General features: G+C 51.7%; 6 protein-coding genes across 6 annotated transcripts; 4 read left to right on the top strand and 2 right to left on the bottom strand.

The window, feature by feature from the left end:
* Window positions 1–1707: 1707 nt before the first annotated feature.
* Window positions 1708–3522, bottom strand: UCRPA7_1758 (putative t-complex protein 1 subunit theta protein; the record flags this gene model as incomplete). Its single annotated transcript, XM_007914337.1, has 4 exons — window positions 1708–1725; window positions 1782–1955; window positions 2005–3397; window positions 3464–3522. The coding sequence occupies 4 exons, from the start codon at window positions 3520–3522 to the stop codon at window positions 1708–1710; spliced, it is 1644 nt and encodes a 547-aa protein (XP_007912528.1).
* A 420-nt stretch (window positions 3523–3942) lies between these two features.
* Window positions 3943–5000, top strand: UCRPA7_1757 (putative hmg box protein; the record flags this gene model as incomplete). The annotated part of the gene is made up of 2 exons (XM_007914336.1): window positions 3943–3952; window positions 4141–5000. 2 exons carry the CDS (start codon window positions 3943–3945, stop codon window positions 4998–5000), a joined length of 870 nt encoding a protein of 289 aa, XP_007912527.1.
* A 367-nt stretch (window positions 5001–5367) lies between these two features.
* UCRPA7_1756 (putative sporulation protein rmd1 protein) lies at window positions 5368–7101 on the bottom strand (the record flags this gene model as incomplete). The annotated part of the gene is made up of 3 exons (XM_007914335.1): window positions 5368–5444; window positions 5500–5851; window positions 5911–7101. 3 exons carry the CDS (start codon window positions 7099–7101, stop codon window positions 5368–5370), a joined length of 1620 nt encoding a protein of 539 aa, XP_007912526.1.
* Window positions 7102–11029: 3928 nt separating this feature from the next.
* Window positions 11030–11356, top strand: UCRPA7_1755 (putative 60s ribosomal protein l43 protein; the record flags this gene model as incomplete). The annotated part of the gene is made up of 2 exons (XM_007914334.1): window positions 11030–11220; window positions 11293–11356. 2 exons carry the CDS (start codon window positions 11030–11032, stop codon window positions 11354–11356), a joined length of 255 nt encoding a protein of 84 aa, XP_007912525.1.
* Window positions 11357–13886: 2530 nt separating this feature from the next.
* On the top strand, window positions 13887–15837 carry UCRPA7_1754 (putative phd and ring finger domain protein; the record flags this gene model as incomplete). The annotated part of the gene is made up of 3 exons (XM_007914333.1): window positions 13887–14220; window positions 14297–14998; window positions 15614–15837. 3 exons carry the CDS (start codon window positions 13887–13889, stop codon window positions 15835–15837), a joined length of 1260 nt encoding a protein of 419 aa, XP_007912524.1.
* A 1095-nt stretch (window positions 15838–16932) lies between these two features.
* UCRPA7_1753 (putative 54s ribosomal protein l17 protein) lies at window positions 16933–18091 on the top strand (the record flags this gene model as incomplete). The annotated part of the gene is made up of 3 exons (XM_007914332.1): window positions 16933–16981; window positions 17046–17740; window positions 17795–18091. The coding sequence occupies 3 exons, from the start codon at window positions 16933–16935 to the stop codon at window positions 18089–18091; spliced, it is 1041 nt and encodes a 346-aa protein (XP_007912523.1).
* Window positions 18092–20436: the final 2345 nt, after the last annotated feature.

Raw genomic sequence — 20436 nt, 5'->3', positions numbered from 1 at the left:
CATAACTCATAAGCCTGATCTACGACACTGGACTGACACCGAGGATAGACCTTGAAGCCTGCACACATCAATGCTTATGCATCGCACAGACGAGCTGGTCTGAGCGGGATCACTGTCAGCAAGAGTTTGGTGTCGACACGGTCCGCACCGTCCCTGAGCCGTGGGGACGGGTCATAATTGACAGCGGCACAATCCATACATCCATAGCATAAATGTATCTCGATGATATGAACTGATCTCTTCTGCACAACACACTCCTTCACTCCCTCTCGCTCCCGCCCGGCCGGTTCAATAACAGCCGCAACTATCGTGACAAGACAACGCTTTGACCTTTTCGCTCTCTCGTCTCCATTCATGATATACTCAAGGAGCGGACGATTCCTGCCCAATGTAGAGTATCGCGAGTGGGCAACGGTGCTGCAGACTCTAGCGTTGCAACAGGACCCCACACCGTTGCTGCAGGTACTCGGCGATACTAACACTGCGAGTACAGACAGTACCAGGTTTCGTCAAGACGAGTACGGGGCGACGGGTAGCACCTGCAGAGGCTCGCATTGGCATGACCACCGACCGAATGACTTACCGACTTGGGACAATTGCGCGTTTCCCTCCTGCGAAAAACATACGCGATGTCGTAGCGAGTCCTCTTGGGCTCTCCCTCTTTCTCCTGGACCATGCGTGGTTGCTGGGGGCCCAAGGTGGCTGGTGCTGGCCCCTGGCAGAGGCGTCGCCCACTCGGGGAATTGATAGCAATTGAGATCTCCCCTGCCCGGCAGATCGAGTGTTTCACCTCCCTCAAGGGCTAACGAGGAGCAGTCCGGGGTGGTTCTTTCGGCATTGTGAGCAATCGCTTCGAAAGAAAAAAAATCCCATTTACAGCTGTTACCGTGGCTAAAAGACGCTGCACCTCAGGTTCTGCACGTCGAGTAATTCGTGCAACTATCCTTAGTTGTGACTGTTAGCTAGAATGTTATGAAATGGTTCTCATGAACTTTACCTATTACCTGCGGAAAGATTTTACTACAGACTTCACTCCTTGCCCAGGTAATAAATGTTAGTTGGGCAAGGGTTTCATTACCTCCTCAACAAGTGTACTGCCATTATAAAGGTTGATAGAGCCATAGTAGTAAGCAGAACCTTCGAGATCTTAATGAGTATAATGACTCTCAATATTGAGAATCCTCATCCTTCAAGAAATAACGTTTATGACTCTGGCGAAGGAGTAGATCCCAGCTTCGAACCCGATGGCTAGAATCTCCAGGGGGTGGTCTAGCTCCCCAGGCTCGGTATCGATCGCCATCCGCGTCTGGGGAGCCCTACACATTGCTCCCTTCCCGTTAGGAACCGAAATTGATACTTGCCGGGATCGCGTGGATGGCCTCGGATTTATTATCACCGGGGCCACAATAAATCAGGCAGTGGCGAGAGATGCTCCTGTTAATAGATCGTATCTTGGACCCAAGATTTCGTAGGAAGGCCTGGCGGAGAAGATGAGCTATCAAGTGTTCACATAGAATTTGTATCAAGTCTTGTCATCTCTAGCATTTACATCTACGATAAAAGAGACATGCAAGCGCCTCTGATATTGACAAAATCTCGAACATGATTGATGACCTTCGTGGTATCATGGTGTCATGAGCTCTATTTTTTCCCAATACTCCGTGAATGTACAATCCTGACCTATCTCGCCCGATTCCTTAGCTAGCTTTAATCTTCGTCCCAGTTCTGAATACACTGTTAGTCTTTGCATCGCTGGTATACTCGGGTACAGAGTTACTTACCGGGTTCGGGCCTGGAGGCTTGGGACCACCAGCTTGTCGGGCAACGATGATCTGGTCGACAGACAGAACGGTCCTAGCAGCCTCTGTTGCCAGCTTGATAGCCCAGCTCTTCGTGTTCAACAGATCTAGGATACCGTCATCCTTAGCATCCAGCGTACCCGTACCATCATCGTTCTGTGAAAATGTCAGCAGGAGTCGCAATATCAGATAATAGAGTGCATACCTCAATATCAACGCCGAAAGTCATTCCATCCTTCTTCTGGTGGGCAGCATATAGTCTGCTGAGGACTTCGGTGGCATCAAGACCTGCGCTCTCCGCAATCGTTCTTGGGATGACCTCGAAAGCTTCGCCGTACTTCTTGATAGCGTACTGTGCCAGGCCAGGTGTCTTCTCTCCGAACGCCTGTATCCTGTCCACGAGCTGGAGCTCTGCGGCACCCGCACCAGGAACTAGTCTGGAGTCCTTCGTAATAGCCTTGACGACATTGACGCCATCATCAACGGCGCGCTCGATATCGTCAAGGTGATTCTGGGTTGCGCCACGGAGAACAAGTGTTGCCGTCCTCGTGACCTCGTCCTCCTGTCGGAACACAGTCACTCGATCGCCGCCAATCTCGAGCGTCTCTACAATATCGACAGTGCCCATCTCGTCGGGCATAGGAGCACCAAGTCTTGCCAGGGGAGTTGCGCCGACTACTCGGCATATTCTTCGCAGCTCGAACTTGCTGAGAATCTTGATGAAGAGAATGCCATAGCGGTTCATGTAGTGCTCGGCCAGCTCTCCTACCGTAGATCCAGCAATGACAACCCGTAAGCCAACATCATGTAGTTCCTTGATAGCTGTCTCGAGCTGTGTCTCCTCGCCCTTTGTGAAGTCGAGCATCTCCTTAGCATTATGGAGCAGCACGGTGCCCTTGGTCTCTGTCTGACTGATGTCGATTGGGCATGAGAACACGCCGACCTTCGCCTTTTTGGCCTTCTTGATGATGCCATTAGGCTCCTTAGGAAAGACCATGCCCTTAACGACTCTGCTTTGCTCCAAGCTGCCACCCATAATCTTGACGACTCTGATATTGTCAACGTTGAAGTTGGCGGGGTTCTTCGGTAGGACAGCAAGAACAGCTTCGGCGACGAGGTCGGCGAGGAACTCCTCGTTGCCGTTCTGCTTGCTGGCCACAACCGTGCTGATGGCTTTGCTGAGCTCCTCCTGTGATCTGATGTCTTGTACCTTGTCAACGACAAGCTCCTCCAGAGCTTCCAGGGCGAACTTCTGTGCTCGCTCGTATCCTGTAACGATATCTGACGTCTTCAGACCCATCCGCAGAAGATCTTCGGCTTTCCGGAGGAACTCGCCGGCTAGAACGATGACTAGGTTGGTCGCATCGCCCATCTCGGCCTCCTGCTGCTGACTGGCCATGACTAGGAGCTTCGCGGCGGGGTGGACGACATCGAGCTCTCGGAGGATGGTTGCAGCATCAGAGGTCAGAATCATCTTCTGAAGATGGTTAATGACAATCTTGTTTCGCCCGTAAGGACCCAGCGAGGTCTGGACCGTCGAGGAGATGGCCCGGCAGGCATCGATGTTGCGCAGAACAGCTCCATCTTCAGAGTCGTAGCTATATCAAATGGTCAGAGCTTGGGACGGCGGAGCTTTATAATACAGCGAGAACAAGGGAACGTACTTGTTATAACCTCCCTTGAACAAGCCCGCGTTGGGCGCGTTCGGGATATTGAGAGACATTCTGTTATACCGACCTTAAAAGCTGCTAGATGTTGTGGGCTTGGGGGTTGAGGGATGAGCGGTGGTGGTTTAGTCGGCAGTGGGGTCGAGCTCAAGGCAATGAAAAAAAGTTCTGGTGGATAGGTGCAGCCTGACGTTCCTGGTGCGGGTGGTGCAAGCCAATCATCGCAATCTCAGGGGCTTCCGGCCGCCTGGAGTAATACTTGCCCCAGTGTACTCCAGTTGGTGCAAGCCTTCAGCCTCACCACCAGATCCAGGGATCGTTAGTCGCATTACTCCAACCGTGTCTTTCGCGGTTGACTTTTCGCTTTCCTTCAAACAAAAACTCCATCGGTTTGTTTTGAAAAACACACACCCCCCACAGCCTGTAAAAGCTCTTGAAGCAATTCAGGCATTGGAACTGCTCCAACCGCACACAAGATGGCACCAGGTATGTAATTCCAGATTTGTTATCAATCGCCTAATAGACTACCTATTGCTCTGGGAGGCTTCTCTCGCATATCCGTCCAAGTCGTCCCAGGCCATCATCTTGGGACTTCGACATCATTATTGCCTAAACCCGAGGACTCAGTGAACGCATCAACTCAAGATCTTATGCTGACGAGTATATGCAAACAGCCAGCGCCATCCCACCCGCCCTGCCGCCCTCGGTAGAGGAAGCCTACCGCCGGAAATGCCTCCAGCTCAAGCAGCGCACCAACGAGGTCGAGGAGGCCAACGACGCCTCGCGTCTGCGCCTGATGCGCCTCAAGCGCCAGGTCGAGAAGCTGCGCGTCGAGCGGTCCTACCTCCTCGAGCAGCTGGCCAAGCGGACGAGCACCAACGTCGAGGACTCCGAAGGGAGCCCCAGCCCGCCGCCGACGGTACGGAGCAACCAGCCCCATCCACTAGACAACCAGCGTCACTTGGATTCGGATGCTGACATGACACTGCGGAATGTACAGCCCAAGGAGAAGCCGCTGCGCACCAAGCGCGGCCACCGCAAGCCCTCCCTGCTCGCCAACCTCGAGGGTGGCAGTGCGCCCGGCGCCACCTTCATCAACCAGAACGTGCAGACGCTGTCTCCCAGCTCGGACGCCTTCTCGCACACCCACGCCGAGGGCAGCCAGAAGGAGGCCGCCGGCAGTAAGGCCAATGGCGTCGGCAAGCCGAAGAAGCCCAGCACTGCGTTCGAGCTCTACTGCAGCGACACGCGACCCACGCTGGCCAAGGGTGACGGCAATGTGGAGGAGGAACTGGCTAAGGGCTGGAAGGATCTCCCTGAGAAGGAGAAGGAGGAGTACCAAGCCCGCTACGACAAAGCCATGAGCCAGTACCAGAAGGACAAGGATGCATATGCCCAAAAGGCAACAGCAGAGACAAAGGCAGAAGCACCTGCAGAGTCACAGGCAGAAGACACGCCAGCTCGGGATGAGGACGTGGAGATGGGCGAGGATACGGAGCAAGAGACCCCAGCTGTTGAGAAAGAGGATGAGTAGTACATGTAATGGGGGTTTGGGACTCATTATGGCGTTGTGGCGTGAAAGGGAAACATAGAGGCAAATTCACGATTGTACATTATACATGGACCAAAAGATGGCACTGAGAGTCACAACAGTCATAGGAAGGAAGGAATTCATCTCGTTGTTGTTCTTCACCTTTCGTATTTTGGCTGTGAAGCACTTATGACTACAATTGGGTATATGTTCCTCCTCCATGTTCTTCGGCAGGGTAACCTTGTATATATATCCCTTTGGATTCTGTGACGGCAAGGCCACAGGTGTTACGAAGAAACGCTTAATCCACGCCAATGTTCAACGCCAACGCTCGGTAATGCGAGTGCAATCCGTATGTTACAGCGCCATATCAGTCCACCCCAGCATATAAGTCGACAACTATGTTGACAGCGGCAACCAGAATCTCTGCCGCGATAAGAATGATGACTAGCAGAAGTAGCCGTTAGCATGAGAACGTAACATAGCAGAGGATGCCACCTACCAATCCACTCTAACTTCTCCCCATGACCATGACTGAGCTGGTCTTTTAAGACCGCGAGGAGATCCGCAATAACATCCAATCTCTCTGTGAGCAATCCTACTCGCTGGTCCATCTCTAAATAACTCCGGACAGCCTGATAGACAGGCTCCAGTTGCGGCTCTACCCAGAACAGCTCGGGAGTATCGAGAACCGATCCATTGAGATGGATGTTAATTCGGAGGATGAACAGCTCGCCAATCTGCATGTTGATCTGAGTGCGGCTAAGCGCGATCTTACCGGTCAGCGCAATCTGTGTGGGAATGTCCTTGCAGGTGTCAATAGTCGAAGCAATTAGTTCTTCAAAAAGCGACGTCTACTAGACGCGTTAGCGATGCTATGATATATGAGGAGTATAGGTATTTATGCACTCACCTTTACGCTTTGTGCTAGAGCATGAGAAATTGCGAGCTTCGTCATGTAATTGCTCTTCTCTCTGAGCGTGATGAAGTCGTTGTATATCCTGGGCTGGTACTCTCTGGTATAGTAGAAATTAAAGAATTCGGTTTCGACATCGTCTGCTGCAAGCTTCTCTAACTCGAACTTTGCGATTTCTTTTAGGAAACGTTGCTCGTCTTTCAGTGACATTCCCCATATCACAACTACGCCATAATCAAAGAGGAAGATCTCCGGCGTGTGAACGTGTATATCAAATTCCACAAGGTCTTGCACGGCACTCTCCTCGCCCATGCCTTGGTTGAGCAAGTCAGGCTGTGAACTTGAAGGATCAAAGTAATTGTCACCGCCAAGCTCGTGAGTGCGCTGTTCTTCAGCCCGGAGATCAATGAGATCTTGTTGATGGTAACGTGAGTCTACCTCGCCTGTCGAGTGTCTGCGCTCATTGGGATGTGCCGGGTAGGAGTGCACTTCCTGTAACCTCTCGGAGTTGACGTTTTCCACTTGCTTACTACTGTAGCTGTATGGCGTATAGATGCACTCATCGATTAACTTCGGGTTTGCGCCCTTTGACTTTCCTCTCCCCTTCAAGAACCGCACCAAGCCTTCCATCTGATATTTGTTGGCTGTGCAATACGCCGTCACTCTGGGTAGGCGGTCACGGTCAGCCTTGCCGAGGCGAGCAGCATCCCGTCTCGCTGTCGGATCCTTGATCCGTGTGTACTGTGAATATACGTCCCGGCCGCTTTCCTCGTCCGGGCCCTCGTCGCCGAACTCGGGGTTTGGTAGCAGCTTCAGCTTCTGGGCATTCTTGGTACTTCGCTGCGGGCCAATCTTCGGCGCGGGGAGAGGAGGTAATGATGGCATAGTGCCGCCATGGCTGTTCCTCCTTCGCAGTCTGTTGTTCAATGCTGCGAGCATAGGAGGACCGGCGGCCATGTTACCGGTGCTGGCGCCATAGCTTTGGTGACCGGAGGAAAAGGCTGAGCCGGAGCCGGTGGCGTAGTGGGAGGTTCGAGGCCGTACGACATCGGGTTCGGGCTCAATTGTTCTCGAGACAGGATCGGCATTGAATGTGACTGTTCTTGCTGCCTTTGGTCGTGCCTCAGGAGCAGGAGGTGCCGAGACAGTAGACAACAGAGGAGATGCCTCAGTGTCTGTAGTTGACATGATCGCTCTACTGAAGCAGGGGAAGCTGCTTCACCTCCACTGCTTGTGAAAGGAGGAATTCCAGACACGCAAAGTTCAATGGATGCTATCGCGAGTCCATGAAATGGCAGTAGCTCGGGTCTAGGATAGGAGAAAGGTGACTAGCATTGGTTCGCCAGGTGTCGCTGGTGGAGTCGTCACCTTTCGTGATGTTAAAGTGATGGTTGCTTAGCCTGGGCTAACGCATATGACGTCTTGCTAAAATTTCCTGACCGAACAATGGAGCACCTGGCTCTTTGAAGACTAGCTTCTTCCAGCAACAAAACGCGGGGAAGCTGGGTATTGTTTGCCAATCTCCAGCACCCACAGCCCTGGAACTCCAATTACATCTGATTTCAACGGTTCATCTGCGCATCATTTGTAATGTTTCACTGCCTGAGACTTCATAAAATTTTCGCCGAAGGCAATACAAGTATATCTGTGTTCCATGTGTAAGTCACAGTGATTGCCTCGAATCAGAGCTATATCAGTCAAAATCTATTTATCGACAAACGCTAAAAAATCTTGCACCCAATTAATTAGTGTACTGGAACATTACTCTCGTTAACCGGTAAGTGCTACTAGCTGTATATGACAATTCTGAAACGATCTATCAACAAAGATATTTGTTTTCATACTCTCAAACATGCAAAATGTTGCTTCGCAAAGGCATTTATCTTTCAAAGCATAGATGACTATTAATTCTCGAGGATGAGCGGTGAAAATGACTCAACGAGAAAGACGTAATGTTCAAGCCGAAATTATCTTCGTCTCAAATTTGAAACCAGACTTCTCAAGTCTGTCGATATATCTCTGGCCCATACAAGCCGCCGTGTAGATCCCGCCTGGAAGCTGCAGGTCGTCTTGGAGTAATGTTTCAGCAGCTTCAGCAAGAAGCATGGCGGTCACTAAAAGACTGGTATTAATGAGCAGTTCTAATGTAGATCGACTCAAATCGCTTACAGTAGTACATGCCACCCGTGAAATAAGCTCGGCAATAGACTTGTTTGCCAGTCGAATCTGGAGGGTCAGGAAGAGCAACACCTCGGAATTCGAGATCCTGTGTCTTTGTCTGTTCAACGTCTGGGCCTTGCCCTGGTTGTATCACGAAGTGGCGGACTGCTTTCCGGGCAACTGGGATGATGAGAAACAGCCCAGCAACCATGAGCCCCCAGTGCATTGCTATCCCGTGAAACCAGTTCTTCGGCTTCATAAATTCAGTGAAAGTGAAGTTTGGCCCGTAGAATTCGTCTTTGCGTGATGGTGTCGATGATAGTAGACCCCATGTTCGTTGAACAATAGCGGAATCCGTGTCGCCAGCCAGTGAGGTAGTTTGGACCCCAAGATGCGGAACATTATGTATGCCTACCAATGTGCGAACGAGGGAAAATTTGCGAGATGCATTGGGGTTTGGTACTGGAGAAAGAGCGAATGGGCGGGTGGCATCTTGAAATTCCTTGAGACTGAAGACATCGAACATGCCCAACACCGATGCCATTGTACCTCCAGATGGTGCGGTGCTTCACATGAATTGTCAGCATTATGAGTAGTACTTCCGAAACGAATACTTCTCCAGCTTACGTGAGTTTGTGAATCGAAACCGTCGTGTCCTTCGTCTTAGCGGACAGTTCTTCTCGCAAATGCTTTGCAAGCGTCCATGTAATAAGGTCTGGAGGTGCCGACTCGATTCCGATCTGTGGAAACATCAAGCTTCCGCTCGCTTTTGCAGTCTTTTCATACTTCTTGATCATCCTTGCGACAAATGGTATCTCTCCAGTAACATCGAGGTAATGCGTTCCATTCTCAGCGCATGCTTTGAAGGCCTATGATTGATTAGCATTACCATGGGTGACCTCCTGCATTTGTTTGCTGACATGTTCTCCATATTTGCCATATGGCCCAACCGTGCTGATCAATATAAACGTCTTCTTAGCAAGCTCACTCAACTCGGAATCATCTAGATCAGATATCTCAATATCTACGGGCAGTCAGCATAAAGGCCTGGGCAAGACGACTGATGGTTTCTCGAGGGTGCCGCTGCAACTCGAGGTGGAAAATGTAGACAAAGCAATGCTGGAATGATTTGTGACCAAAATTCTGATAGGTCATCAATACAACGGGTAGTAAGGTTGAAGAAGTGTCGTCGTAGAGATGTCCACCACTTGGCGGCCAATTGGCTGGGTCGAGCATGGCAGTAAGCACCTTAGAATCTGACGTACCGGGTTGTCTCCGATCTGTGTTCAATGATTTCAGTTCAGCCGCAATCTTTTCCAGCTTTTCTCGGGAGCGACCAGCGATTGCCCAATTCAAGTCGGTGGGAAGGCTTTTTGTTATGTATTCGGCAGCAAATCTGCCGGTATACCCTGGACGTGCACTTTCAGCATTTATAACTTGCGAGCTGCCACAAAACATACCGGTGGCTCCAAAAACCACAAGGTCGTACTTCCGGCCATGCGGCTTGGTAGGCATGATGGCGTGTTGTTTGTTTGATTTGGATTGGTCTTTGTCTGAATCGAAATGCCAATCTTACTTCAAGGGCGAAATCCTCTTCAGAGTGCTGTGGTGCTCAGGCTCACAATTATTAGGTAGTGCGGCGTGGAACAACTCAATATGGTCCTTGTGAAAAGGACTCATATAATAGGAATTAGACTGCCTGTGTGCTCCCGAACATACGTTTAAAATGTCTTGTGATGCATTCCAAGACATTGAAGCGCCTCTGTATCTATGGCTAGCTAAAGCAAGACGACTTCCCAGAATGAGCTTCCTACAACCCATCGAATCTAGACACTTAATCACCCTCTATTCTCCCAGCAAACAGAAAACATGATATGATGTTGCAATCCTCAGAGAGTACTTAGCGGTGGCTTAGCCTCCTGTTCTCTGTGTGGCGCTAACTCTCGAAGATCATTGAATCATTGAATCTGAGCTTTCGTGGAGATGGCATGATCGCTGCGTAACAAGCCTCAAGAAGCAGCCCTTGTGACCATAGTTGTGAATAAGTCGGTCCCGAGTCTCGGTGCTCTCTTACCTAATACAATTCAAATGGTCCGAGCGCAATATCGATAAGCTAAAGAGCTTTCGAAGCACGTGACTCTGAAATTGCAAGAAAGTGGGCGGATAAAAATCATCGCACCGTGCTCTACTAAATATCAGAGAGTTTTACCACAGAAACTGTTAGTAAGGCCGTGCGGCTCTTTTTCTCACAGTTTTTGAGCGCACAACGGGAGAAATTTAGCACAGGCTGCAAAACTCCAACGCCAACATTGACAACCTTCACAAACCACAACCGTCAAATCCACAGCCAAGATGACGAAGCGCACAAGTAAGTTGAAGGCTATGCACGTTGCACAATGAATCTGCCTGTTGCTTTACTCTGTGCCATTCTTCCCCTCCTCTTCGCAGCCTCTCGTCCCGGGATCTCGAGCTAATACATTGAACAGAGAAGGTCGGAGCCACCGGTAAATACGGTACCCGGTAAGAGATCCTCTTGACACATGCACGATTCGAGTCTGGCGATGGCGGTCCGGGTCAATTTGGGAGAGCAGAAGAGAGGTCGAAGTCGAAAGAAACGGGAGGGCAGATTTGTTCGAGGATCAATCTCGAAGTTGGTTGGAACTTCGGGCAGCCGATTTCCACCGTCCATGCCGCCGCCTACCAGAATGGGCCGTTGCTAAACAGGCCAAACGAGGGCATTTATTGCGCACAAAAGACGAAGGTGTTTATCGCATACTGTCCGACTCTATAGCAGGCGGATCGTAGGATCGATTTGACTGCGACCTTTTTCGCCTTTTACTCGGATGCTAGCCCTCTACCAATGAGTCGACCATCGGATGGATCTCTGTCGGAGCCTCAACATTGGAACTGAAGCCCCTCGCCAGACTCACGCCATGCAATTGTGTCAATCGTGGATATGAAAGTCAAGCTGACCAGCCATAGTTACGGTTCCTCCCTGCGAAAGGGTGTGAAGAAGATGGAAATCACCCAGCACGCCAAGTACACCTGCACCTTCTGCGGAAAGAACGCCGTCAAGCGTCACTCTACCGGTATCTGGAAGTGCTCTGGTTGCAAGAAGGTCACAGCTGGTGGTGCCTACACTGTCTCGTAAGTTGCGCTCCGACGGCACGAGAGGCGTGAACATGGGGATGGACACAGAAACTGACTGCTTGTGATTAGAACTCCTGCCGCTGCTGCTATGCGATCAACGCTCCGACGATTGAGGGAGATTGCTGAGGTGTAAGGGGTGGAAGGGGCATCTTGCTTTTTTAAACGGCATTTCCGGCTCGGTGTACAGGCAAAATGGTATTAGGACACATCACGGCTACGGCCACCTGGTCCTCGGCCTCTTGACGATAAGTCAATCAATAAAGAAGATAAAGCAAAACCTTCTCGGGTGTTTATATGTGCCTTTTTTGTGACGTCTTCAGATGTTGAGGTGTGATAGCATTCTGGCAGCTGAGGGGAGCAGGGGTGCCTCCCTATTGGCTGAATACTGTCCACAGGATGGCTGGATCATGAACTGTTTTCCAAAGCGTGGGATCCTATACGAGGGCATCATCTCACCTCATGAAATGTGAAATGCACTTACTCATCGATGCCTAGAGCAAGTATTTGTGTACACTCTCTACAGTATATTTGCTTGATTCGTGTAAAGGGTGGTTGGATTCTCTACATAGCTGGGAAGTCTGCGTATATATCCTGCGCACCCTCGTACCTCATAAGGGCGGATGTAGGCTGCTAGTAATTGGTTTTTCTTTGCAAGACGGAGAATCCTTGGTCAAGCCACATCTACCTTGGAGTGCTACTTCACACTTCACCAGGGGGATGATTCACTTCATCTGATTCTACCCGACAGAACCGTGGCTTCTTCTTCCAACCCCGTCAACCGCACACCGTTCCTTGCCTATTAGACCGAGCAGTAGGCGGCTTCCACCAGTCTCGCAGGAAGGTGGGAAGCGGCGAGACGTGGTTGGCCAGATTGCTTGCTCACAAGCGACTGGGACCTACGCAACAGCCCAGACCTGGAAGTGAAGGAAGGGAAGGGAGCGCAAGACCCGGCTCGGCTCCTCGTCCTCGTGCTGGGCAGTATGAGACTATCTCAAAGTAGGTACCTAAGGTAGGTAGGTCCCTCTCTGCTCCCATGTAACTCCTCTAATCAAAGAAGTATCTACCTACACAGCTACGTGGATGCAATGCATGCACCTTACTCGTTGACTCGCCTCGTCGACACTTGGAACTTCCAACCCTGTTGTGCTTACCACTTATCCCCCGAGCCCCCCTACCCTATCTGCATATCTCGTAACTGAAACGTTTTTGCCTCATTTCTCAAGCCAGCTAAAACACCACAGAGCCCAAGTTTGCCTCCCCGCCCGCAGGAAACAGTCATCTGGAATTCGCTGCCTAAGGCTGTCTCGGCTGTCCACCCTGCCACCCAAGTCCCACGTCGAGACTCTTCACCCTTTCCCGCCCTACATTGCATTTGCCATTTGCCATTTGCTACTTGCGGGTGACTCAGTAAAGAGGGTCGACGAGGCCCCAGCTTGCCCGGGCGGCGGGTGCATCGACCACTGAGCGATGCACGTTACCGCACATTTGGCAAGATTGGGCCTAGGGGGGTTTCGTAGGCTGTGCCTCCTACCTGAGTTAGGTACCTTAGGCTGTGGGCTGGCACGGAGCGAAACCAGCTGGCCTCCGTTCGGTTTGGTCTGGTTTGGTTTGGTGGGCGGTCTGGTGACGGACGGGCGACTGGTGAACTGGCAGACGCTTCTCTCCCTGGGCCTGTATTTGGGCTGGCTCCGTAATGCCTAGCTAGGTAGACTTAGACTTATCAGCATGCCCACGGGTGCGGGTGCAGGGTGCAGGTGCAGGTGCAGGTGTGCATGTGTGTGAACGAGCGAACAGAACAGAACGAAACGGATGAAGGTGCGGCAACCTCGCAAAGGAGCCAATTCGCTGCTGCTATTGCCTACAGACTACAGCACTGCTTTTTGTTACTTTGCTTTGCTTTGCTTTGCTTGCTTCCTCTCTCTTCTATGCCTCTTCTTCGCCTCCAGCTTATTATCTACCTGGCTTACCTTACCTGACCTGACCTAACCTGACCTGACTTGGCCTTACACGGGTACACCTATCCATACCTAGGTACACCATATTTCCTCTACCACCTGAAAGTGTCAGTCAATTGGGTATTCCTCTTTTCCTCGACGAAGATTGTCAAATTTTCACCTCCTGCCTGAACCAATAAGCAGACCGGCTTCCTCACGTCCCTGCCAACTTGATCTGTGTGTTTCCATCGGTCATTTCTGTGTTAGCAGGTGGCCCGGAACTGCTGGTTCTGTTCTCTGTGCACTGCCTGCCCTGAGGACTGCCCGAGGGACTTGACGGAGTGACTGCCTACCACCTACCACCCTTTTCGCTCTTCACCCTTCACCCTCAACCCTCCTCCCACACTGGCCACTGCCACTTTGCACCACCAACCCACCCACGCCAACGCCATCCTCCATCTCTTCACTAACACCCACCCGAACGAACCCTCGAAACATTCTACCACTTTTCCCTACCAAAACCTGACCTCATCCACCTCTCTACCTACCTACCATTCTCCCTACCTACCGCCCGCCTACCCATCCGCACGCACACAGAGGAGCCATCAACACTCCCCCCCAAATCTGCTTTCCCTCAACAACAAACGCGACTCAAAAGGACGTTTACATGTCTTCTTCAGCTGCAGACCATCTCCAAACGCTTCTTTTCATTCCGAATCGCCATTTGTGATGGCGGATCAATGCATTGTCTGTCTAGAAAACCTAGACGTAGCTGTACCGTCCCCACAATTGCAGTCTGCTACCACCGCCGCTACCACCACATCCACCACTGCCACTGCGTCAGATGTTAAGCAGGAGGAGACCACGCCTGAGCCCGCCACGCCCAGCACTGTACCCGTCAAGGAGGAGCACCAACATCACGACCACGACAACATTGCTGTCATACAAGTCTGTGGCCATGTGCTGCACGACTCTTGCTTGAAGGAATGGACTGCAAAGGCAAACAGTTGTCCCATCTGCCGCCAATCCTTCCATCTCGTGCAAGTCTATGACAAGGTTGGAGGTAAGCAGCAAATCCCCCCCCTATGTATACACCTTGCCCTTCAACTCTGTTCACGGCTAACGCAATTCTCCAACAGGAAAACTTCTATCCACCTACAAAGTCGAGGAGAAGAAACAAGTGGCCGAGTTCGATCCTCAAGCATGGCTGGACGAGAATCCAGAAGAGGAGGAGGAATCTACACCATGCCCCGTGTGCAGCTTGGCAGACCACGAGGATGTCCTGCTGCTCTGCGACGGGTGCGATACGCCGTACCACACGTATTGCATCGGCCTTGACAGCGTCCCCAGAGGCTCCTGGTTCTGCATGGAATGCCAAGATCTGCTTGGGGAGGAGATTGAGAACTCCCGCCCCTCCTTTCCTAGCACGAATGGACGCAATGGCTTCTTCCCGCGCACACAAGCCAGCATGCGAAGAGCACGCAACAGAGCTCGCTCAGACGAATGGCAGGGCGCGTGGGGTCAGGTTGCCGGTGCCATCTGGGACGCCATAAGTCTCGACCTTGACTCTCACGACGGCGACGATGCACTAGAGGAGTATCGACGTTCGCAACAACTAAGAGAGAGGGAGAGACGAGAGTATCAGCGCTGGCAACAGCGCCTGAATATCGCGAGTCGACTGGGTGTTCGCGACGTCTTTGCGAGGAATATCCAAGACGTCGTCGGCCAGCAAGTCGAGCCGCAGTCAACACCACAACCAACCCGAGAAAGTCGCGAGGAAAGACTGGCCTGGGGTGCTCTAGATAGAGCACGGGAGCTGGATGTTGCTAGCCCCAGCAATCGTAAGCGGAAATCTCGATCCGTTACAGCGTCACCAGTCGAGCCGGCGCCCGAACCTGAAAGGCGCTTAAAGAGACCGAGGACTCGGAGAGTCGCCGTTCAAGGCGAAGCTGGGCCTTCCAAGTCGCCCTCCACATCATCGAACAATCCTGACAGGCAGGCTCCTGGCCCGAGTGCTTTGTCCCCACCACCAAATGCCGATCGACCATCCTTCCTTTCGACGCTGCTTAAGGAGGTCGAGATGAGCACCCCGTCTGATGACGAAAATGTACGAAACTTCTTCGGACCCAATCCGCACCCTGTAGATCCTTCGTCGCCAGTCACGTCTACATCCGCCTCGGCTTACAACAGCCCCCGCGCACTTTCCATAACACCACCGCCGAATAACCGGTCGGCCTCACCTGTTCTCTCATTGAGCTCCTTTATTGAGCCAGTATACCCACCAGCAAACTATTCGCCGACAAGATCGAACGGAGAGACTAGTGACTCCGAAGGTCGGGCGCATCATAATGGTTTCGGGTCGCCAGAGCTCCGACAGCCTCGTCCAAGGCGACAGCATTCTCTGAGGCTTCCACGCTCCCAAGACACCTCCCCGACTCGTGCACCGCTGCCCTTAGAAATGAAGGAGAGCATCAGCAATGTAGTGCGAAGCGCACTCAAGCCACACTGGAAATCCAGCCAGCTCACGGCCGAGCAGTACGCGACCATCAACCGCGATGTATCCCACAAACTTTACGAAGAGGTGACAGACCCGGCCACCGTTGACGACGACGCCAGGCGGACCTGGGAGAAGATCGCGTCGAAAGAGGTGGCCCGCGCACTGGCCGAACTGAAAGCGTGATCACGAATCGAAATGCACAAGGAAGTTTTGTGTGTATGATGACGACGGACAAACGGCGTTTCACGAGACAAGGCGGTTGATCTGGTTAGATACCCGGCATACATCATTTGGATGGGGGGACACATTGGATTTTCTTTGGATCTAAGGAGATCCCTCGAGAGTTCTCGGCGTTTTGACAGCATATTTTCATCTTCGAGCGTATCAAGGCAGCGCTTTCAGGTAGACCGTTGGTATTCGGTTACATCGGAAGGCTGGTCGAGTCTCGGGGGTTCTGAGCCATTCGTGAGAAAGGCTGTGTATATAGCGACAGCTTTAGCCTTTGTTTATTAGGTAGCGTATGCTTCATCGCGGTTGAATGGACATTATTTGCATCTTCATTTGACACCAAGCGCCTCGCTGTTTCTGCGACCTAGCTGGCTAGCTTGCTTGAACCCTTAGTCAGTAAACGCATGAGAGATGGAATAGACAACAGTCTACTCCTGGAAAGGAAGAGAGAAAAAAAGGCATGTTTCACGGATATCCCATGGGTCGTGTCCCAGATTGAGGCGCCAAGCTTTGGGAGAGAAATGTGAGCAGAATCTATCTAACTGCAACCCGGTGGGATGAAGTTGGCCCGTTCCAGAAAGGAGAAGGCAACAGGTGCCGCTAGCGAAAAAAGACCGCTCTCTTCAAGGATCACTCTTGGCACTCGTAAATGGTCAGGACGTTCTGGAGGAACAGGTCCTGATGATAAGGAATGGTGCCTCTGGATTGGAGAGGGAAAAGAGAGAGAGAGAGGAAGAGAAGACGGCCCAGTGCAGCCGGAAAAGCAAAATGAATGAATGCCCTGTAGCGTAGCGCAGCGGGTGGCCCTGAGTCAGGTGACCTTCTGTGGTCCCATCGCTTCCATTGCACTGAGTGCTGTAAGGTTGGCGTGGGTTGGCCTGTGCTTGGGGGCAGATTCGCAGGGGCTACCTGATTCTCCGTGTTCCGCGCTACGTACCTGCTAGCTCTCGAAAAAGTTCACGGGTCACCTTAGAAGGAGTTGCCTCGAGCTCTTTTATATCTTCACGAACAGTGAGGCTCGAGGAAGTAGAGCGACAAAGACCCCTCACAATGTCGGCCTCGAGTAGAGGGAGACAGGCAGCATGGCCTCTGCTAAAAAGTATGTACTCCTAGTTGGAGCCTGCACACTTCTCTTCACCCACCTGCTAATGGCTTCCACCCAGGGTCTTCCCAAGTCTGTTCCCAGTGTGCACGAGGGCAATTCAGGCCAGCCGCTCGCTTCTACTCAGCAGTAGCCGTCCCCGTCGAGACGAGCACGCCGCCGCCCATTGAACCCGTCAGCACATCCTCCATGCCGGCGCCCACGCCAAAGGCTGTCTACCGCATCAAGTCGGGCATCATCCTGTCGCGGCCGCCGATCCTCACGCAGCCGCAGACGCCGTTCGAGTCGGCCTTCTACCTGTACCAGAAGCGGCTGAACGAGCGGGTGACCGCGCCCTTCTCCAAGAAGTTCTACTTCAAGCGCGACACGGCCGTCGAGCTGGACTGGAAGATCAAGGTGCGCGAGCGCGGCACCGTCGCCAAGGAGACGGGCGGCTACACGGGCGGCCGGAGCGGCGCCGCCCCCTGGGAGGACGAGGTCCTCGTCGGCAGCGAGCTGGCGGACCCGGACGTCGTGCGCGCCACGCTCGTCCGCGACGCCGAGCTGCGCGTCAGCGAGGACGGCGAGGAGCTGAGCGTCGAGGACCGCGTCCGCGTCGAGCAGCCGCTGCCGAGGGAGACGAAGGCGGACCGCAAGAACGACGTCAGGAGGCTGGACCGCAAGCTCGACCGCACGCTGTACCTGGTGGTCAAGGGCAAGGATGGCTCGTGGGGCTTCCCGGCCGGAGACATGAGCACTGAGGAGACGCTGCATGTGGTACGTTCTGACCCCTTGCAATACGTATCGATCATTTACTGACTCCCTCCAAAGGCCGCAGCAAGAGTCCTCGCCGAATCGGCAGGCGTGAACATGAACACCTGGATGGTTGGCCGTGTCCCGGTCGGCCACGTGGTCAACAAGCCCGTCTACAAGGAGGACGGCACCTCACTGCAGAAGAAGGGAGACAAGATCTTCCTCCTGAAGGGCAGGATAATGGCCGGCCAGGCTGACCTGAAGGATAACAAGATGGGACTGGTCGATTTCAAGTGGCTGACCAAGGAAGAGCTGGAGACGGAGCTGGATCCCCACTACTACCACAGTGTACGAAATGCGATGGTCGGACGGTAGAAGGAGAGGCTAGATGCCTCGTTAGGCTTGTGTACAATATCACCTGTAATACCGTCACGCGGTTGGATGTATAAACTCTGTAGCGGCTACGCCCTCTCGCCATTATCATTGTCGCTACTATGGCAGCAGCCTGAGTATTAGACTAGTTGTATATCTTATGGTTATCACCAGCATATCCTGCTCTCCTCGCCGCCGTACCCCTGAAGAAAGCTCAAGGGGCGTCGCGAACGATCTTACATCAACTTGAAACTATCTCTACATCGCCGATGTGGCAAGCCACTAATATTTATCTCGCCTTGGATCTAGGCTTACTTAAGTCAGCCCACTATAGCGGTTTCCTTGACCGCCGTGTGACAAGGAAAGTGAGGGTGTTAAAAGAATGACCGGCGACCGCATAATCGGAATCGGTTGTTCCCGGCAACCCACGACCCCCAACACTATCAAGTACATGTGTATATATAATGGCAGCGAGCAATATACAAGCTGGGGGACAAATGAATGTCAGTGCCCATCATAAAGAGGACGAGTCACCCGGTAGACAACAACCTCCTGGCTGATCCGCGATGGTATCCAAGGAATCAGAATTCAGCTCAATGGGGTGTAAGTGACTATAGGTAGGAATAAAAATAAAAATGAAAACTTTGATCCGCATAAATGTATATAAGTGATAGGCCCAAGTCTAGCTTGGATGCTCTCATTCTCTCACTCTCTCATTCTCCTCATCGGAGACCGTCTCAGCCTGCAAATCTTGACTACTGCCAGATATTGATGCGAGATCTCACTTTGATAGGCGATACCGATATTTATGGAGTTCCGGACAGAGTTTGGTGGGATATAATAGAGTTTTTCTGGGGCATTGTCGAGGCGATTGATGCGGCCCCTGACCTACTTCTCCTCTTCCTTGGTCTCGGGCAATCAGGTAGCTCGCACTCGCAAAGTTATGGCCCTCGCTTCCTAGGGCGTTGTACGTTGCTGTCCGGAACTAGCTCGGCACATCACCCAATCGCGTGTCTTCTCGTTGTGGTAGTTGAAGCGTGTTTACGATCAGGGCCTCGTCTTCCGTGGCCAATGTCTTCTTCGGGAGGACGCTGGTTACTGGTTATTTGGTATTCACCACACGCAGGAAGCAACCTGTGTATTTGCCTCTCAAAAGTCTGTAATGTAGTTGGCACACATCTAACTGAATGTTTGATAACGAAAGCATAGATTATTGAACGATTTTGCAAATAATGAGTATGAGCCGGTCAAACGAACGTGTTCCGTGATATATAATACTCTTCATCGACAAAGTGGTGATAGGCTTCCACACAATCCTCCTGGGTAAAGTTTGGAAGCTGAGGGATGGCATACCTGTGTTAAATGTCTTGGAGCTTGTGTCTTTGAAGGGACAGTAAAGCTTGAAGGAGAATATGACGCTTCGGTCAAGATTCTGCGCCACAGTATCTTTGTGTGTTGTCGAACAAAATATAGGGGTTGTGACAATATTGTGTTCTGGTTTCATGTGCTTCTTGAACGAAGTCAGTCTTGTCTGTCAAATCTACCACAGTCTCCATCCTGTAGCTAAAGAGTACTGGTATGACAAATCTCAGACAGACATAGTGCAAGTGGTATGAAGCCATCTCGGTTCACGGATTAGACCATGAAGTTGTAAGGTGATTGCATTTAGGGACTCGGAAAGGATGGATAATAGGATGGACCAAAGAGTAAATCTGGATTCCAGAGGCTCTATATGTACAAAGTCGATGGGTAGACTGAATGGCTCTCATCAAGGCTGCCTCATCTTGCTGCTGTCTTTGCTTGCTTGTTTGATAATCGGATAACCACAGGTGCTTTACTTGACAGACAATCCGAACTCAGCATGTGCTTGTACTTGTCACGATAGGAAGTGATTGCAACATTGTTTTTTTTTACGTTCTATAATATTTAATGATCTCCCATTGACTGTTTGTGGCCATGGTCGTCGTGTAAGCAATCACCTAGCATATTGCCTTTGCAGTGGTAGGTGACCATCTCGGTAGAGACAATCCCATGTTGGACGACTATCCCAAACAAATCCTGGGATACTAGAGGTTTGTCCCCAAGAAACATTAGGTTTGTACAAGCAACTCACATGATAGCGGTCCTCCATACTGCTGCATGATGAATGTTATAATGAAGCATCATGGAACGGCACAGACTGCTAGAAAGGGACGTTGATATCCGGAGTGTTTTAAGACAGGGGTACCATTTAAAGATCTCCGAGCATGCTTAGCACCTTACCTTTCCCAGAGAACTAAAGGTTGGGGATGATGGGGTGGAAAGAGGCTAGTGAGGTACGGAAATTCTGAGCCTAGGGTCGCCTGCTG

Source organism: Phaeoacremonium minimum (genome assembly GCF_000392275.1).
Source record: "Phaeoacremonium minimum UCRPA7 unplaced genomic scaffold PA7_03_scaffold_129, whole genome shotgun sequence".
Taxonomy (NCBI): domain Eukaryota; kingdom Fungi; phylum Ascomycota; class Sordariomycetes; order Togniniales; family Togniniaceae; genus Phaeoacremonium; species Phaeoacremonium minimum.
This window is presented reverse-complemented; position numbering and strand designations above follow the sequence as displayed.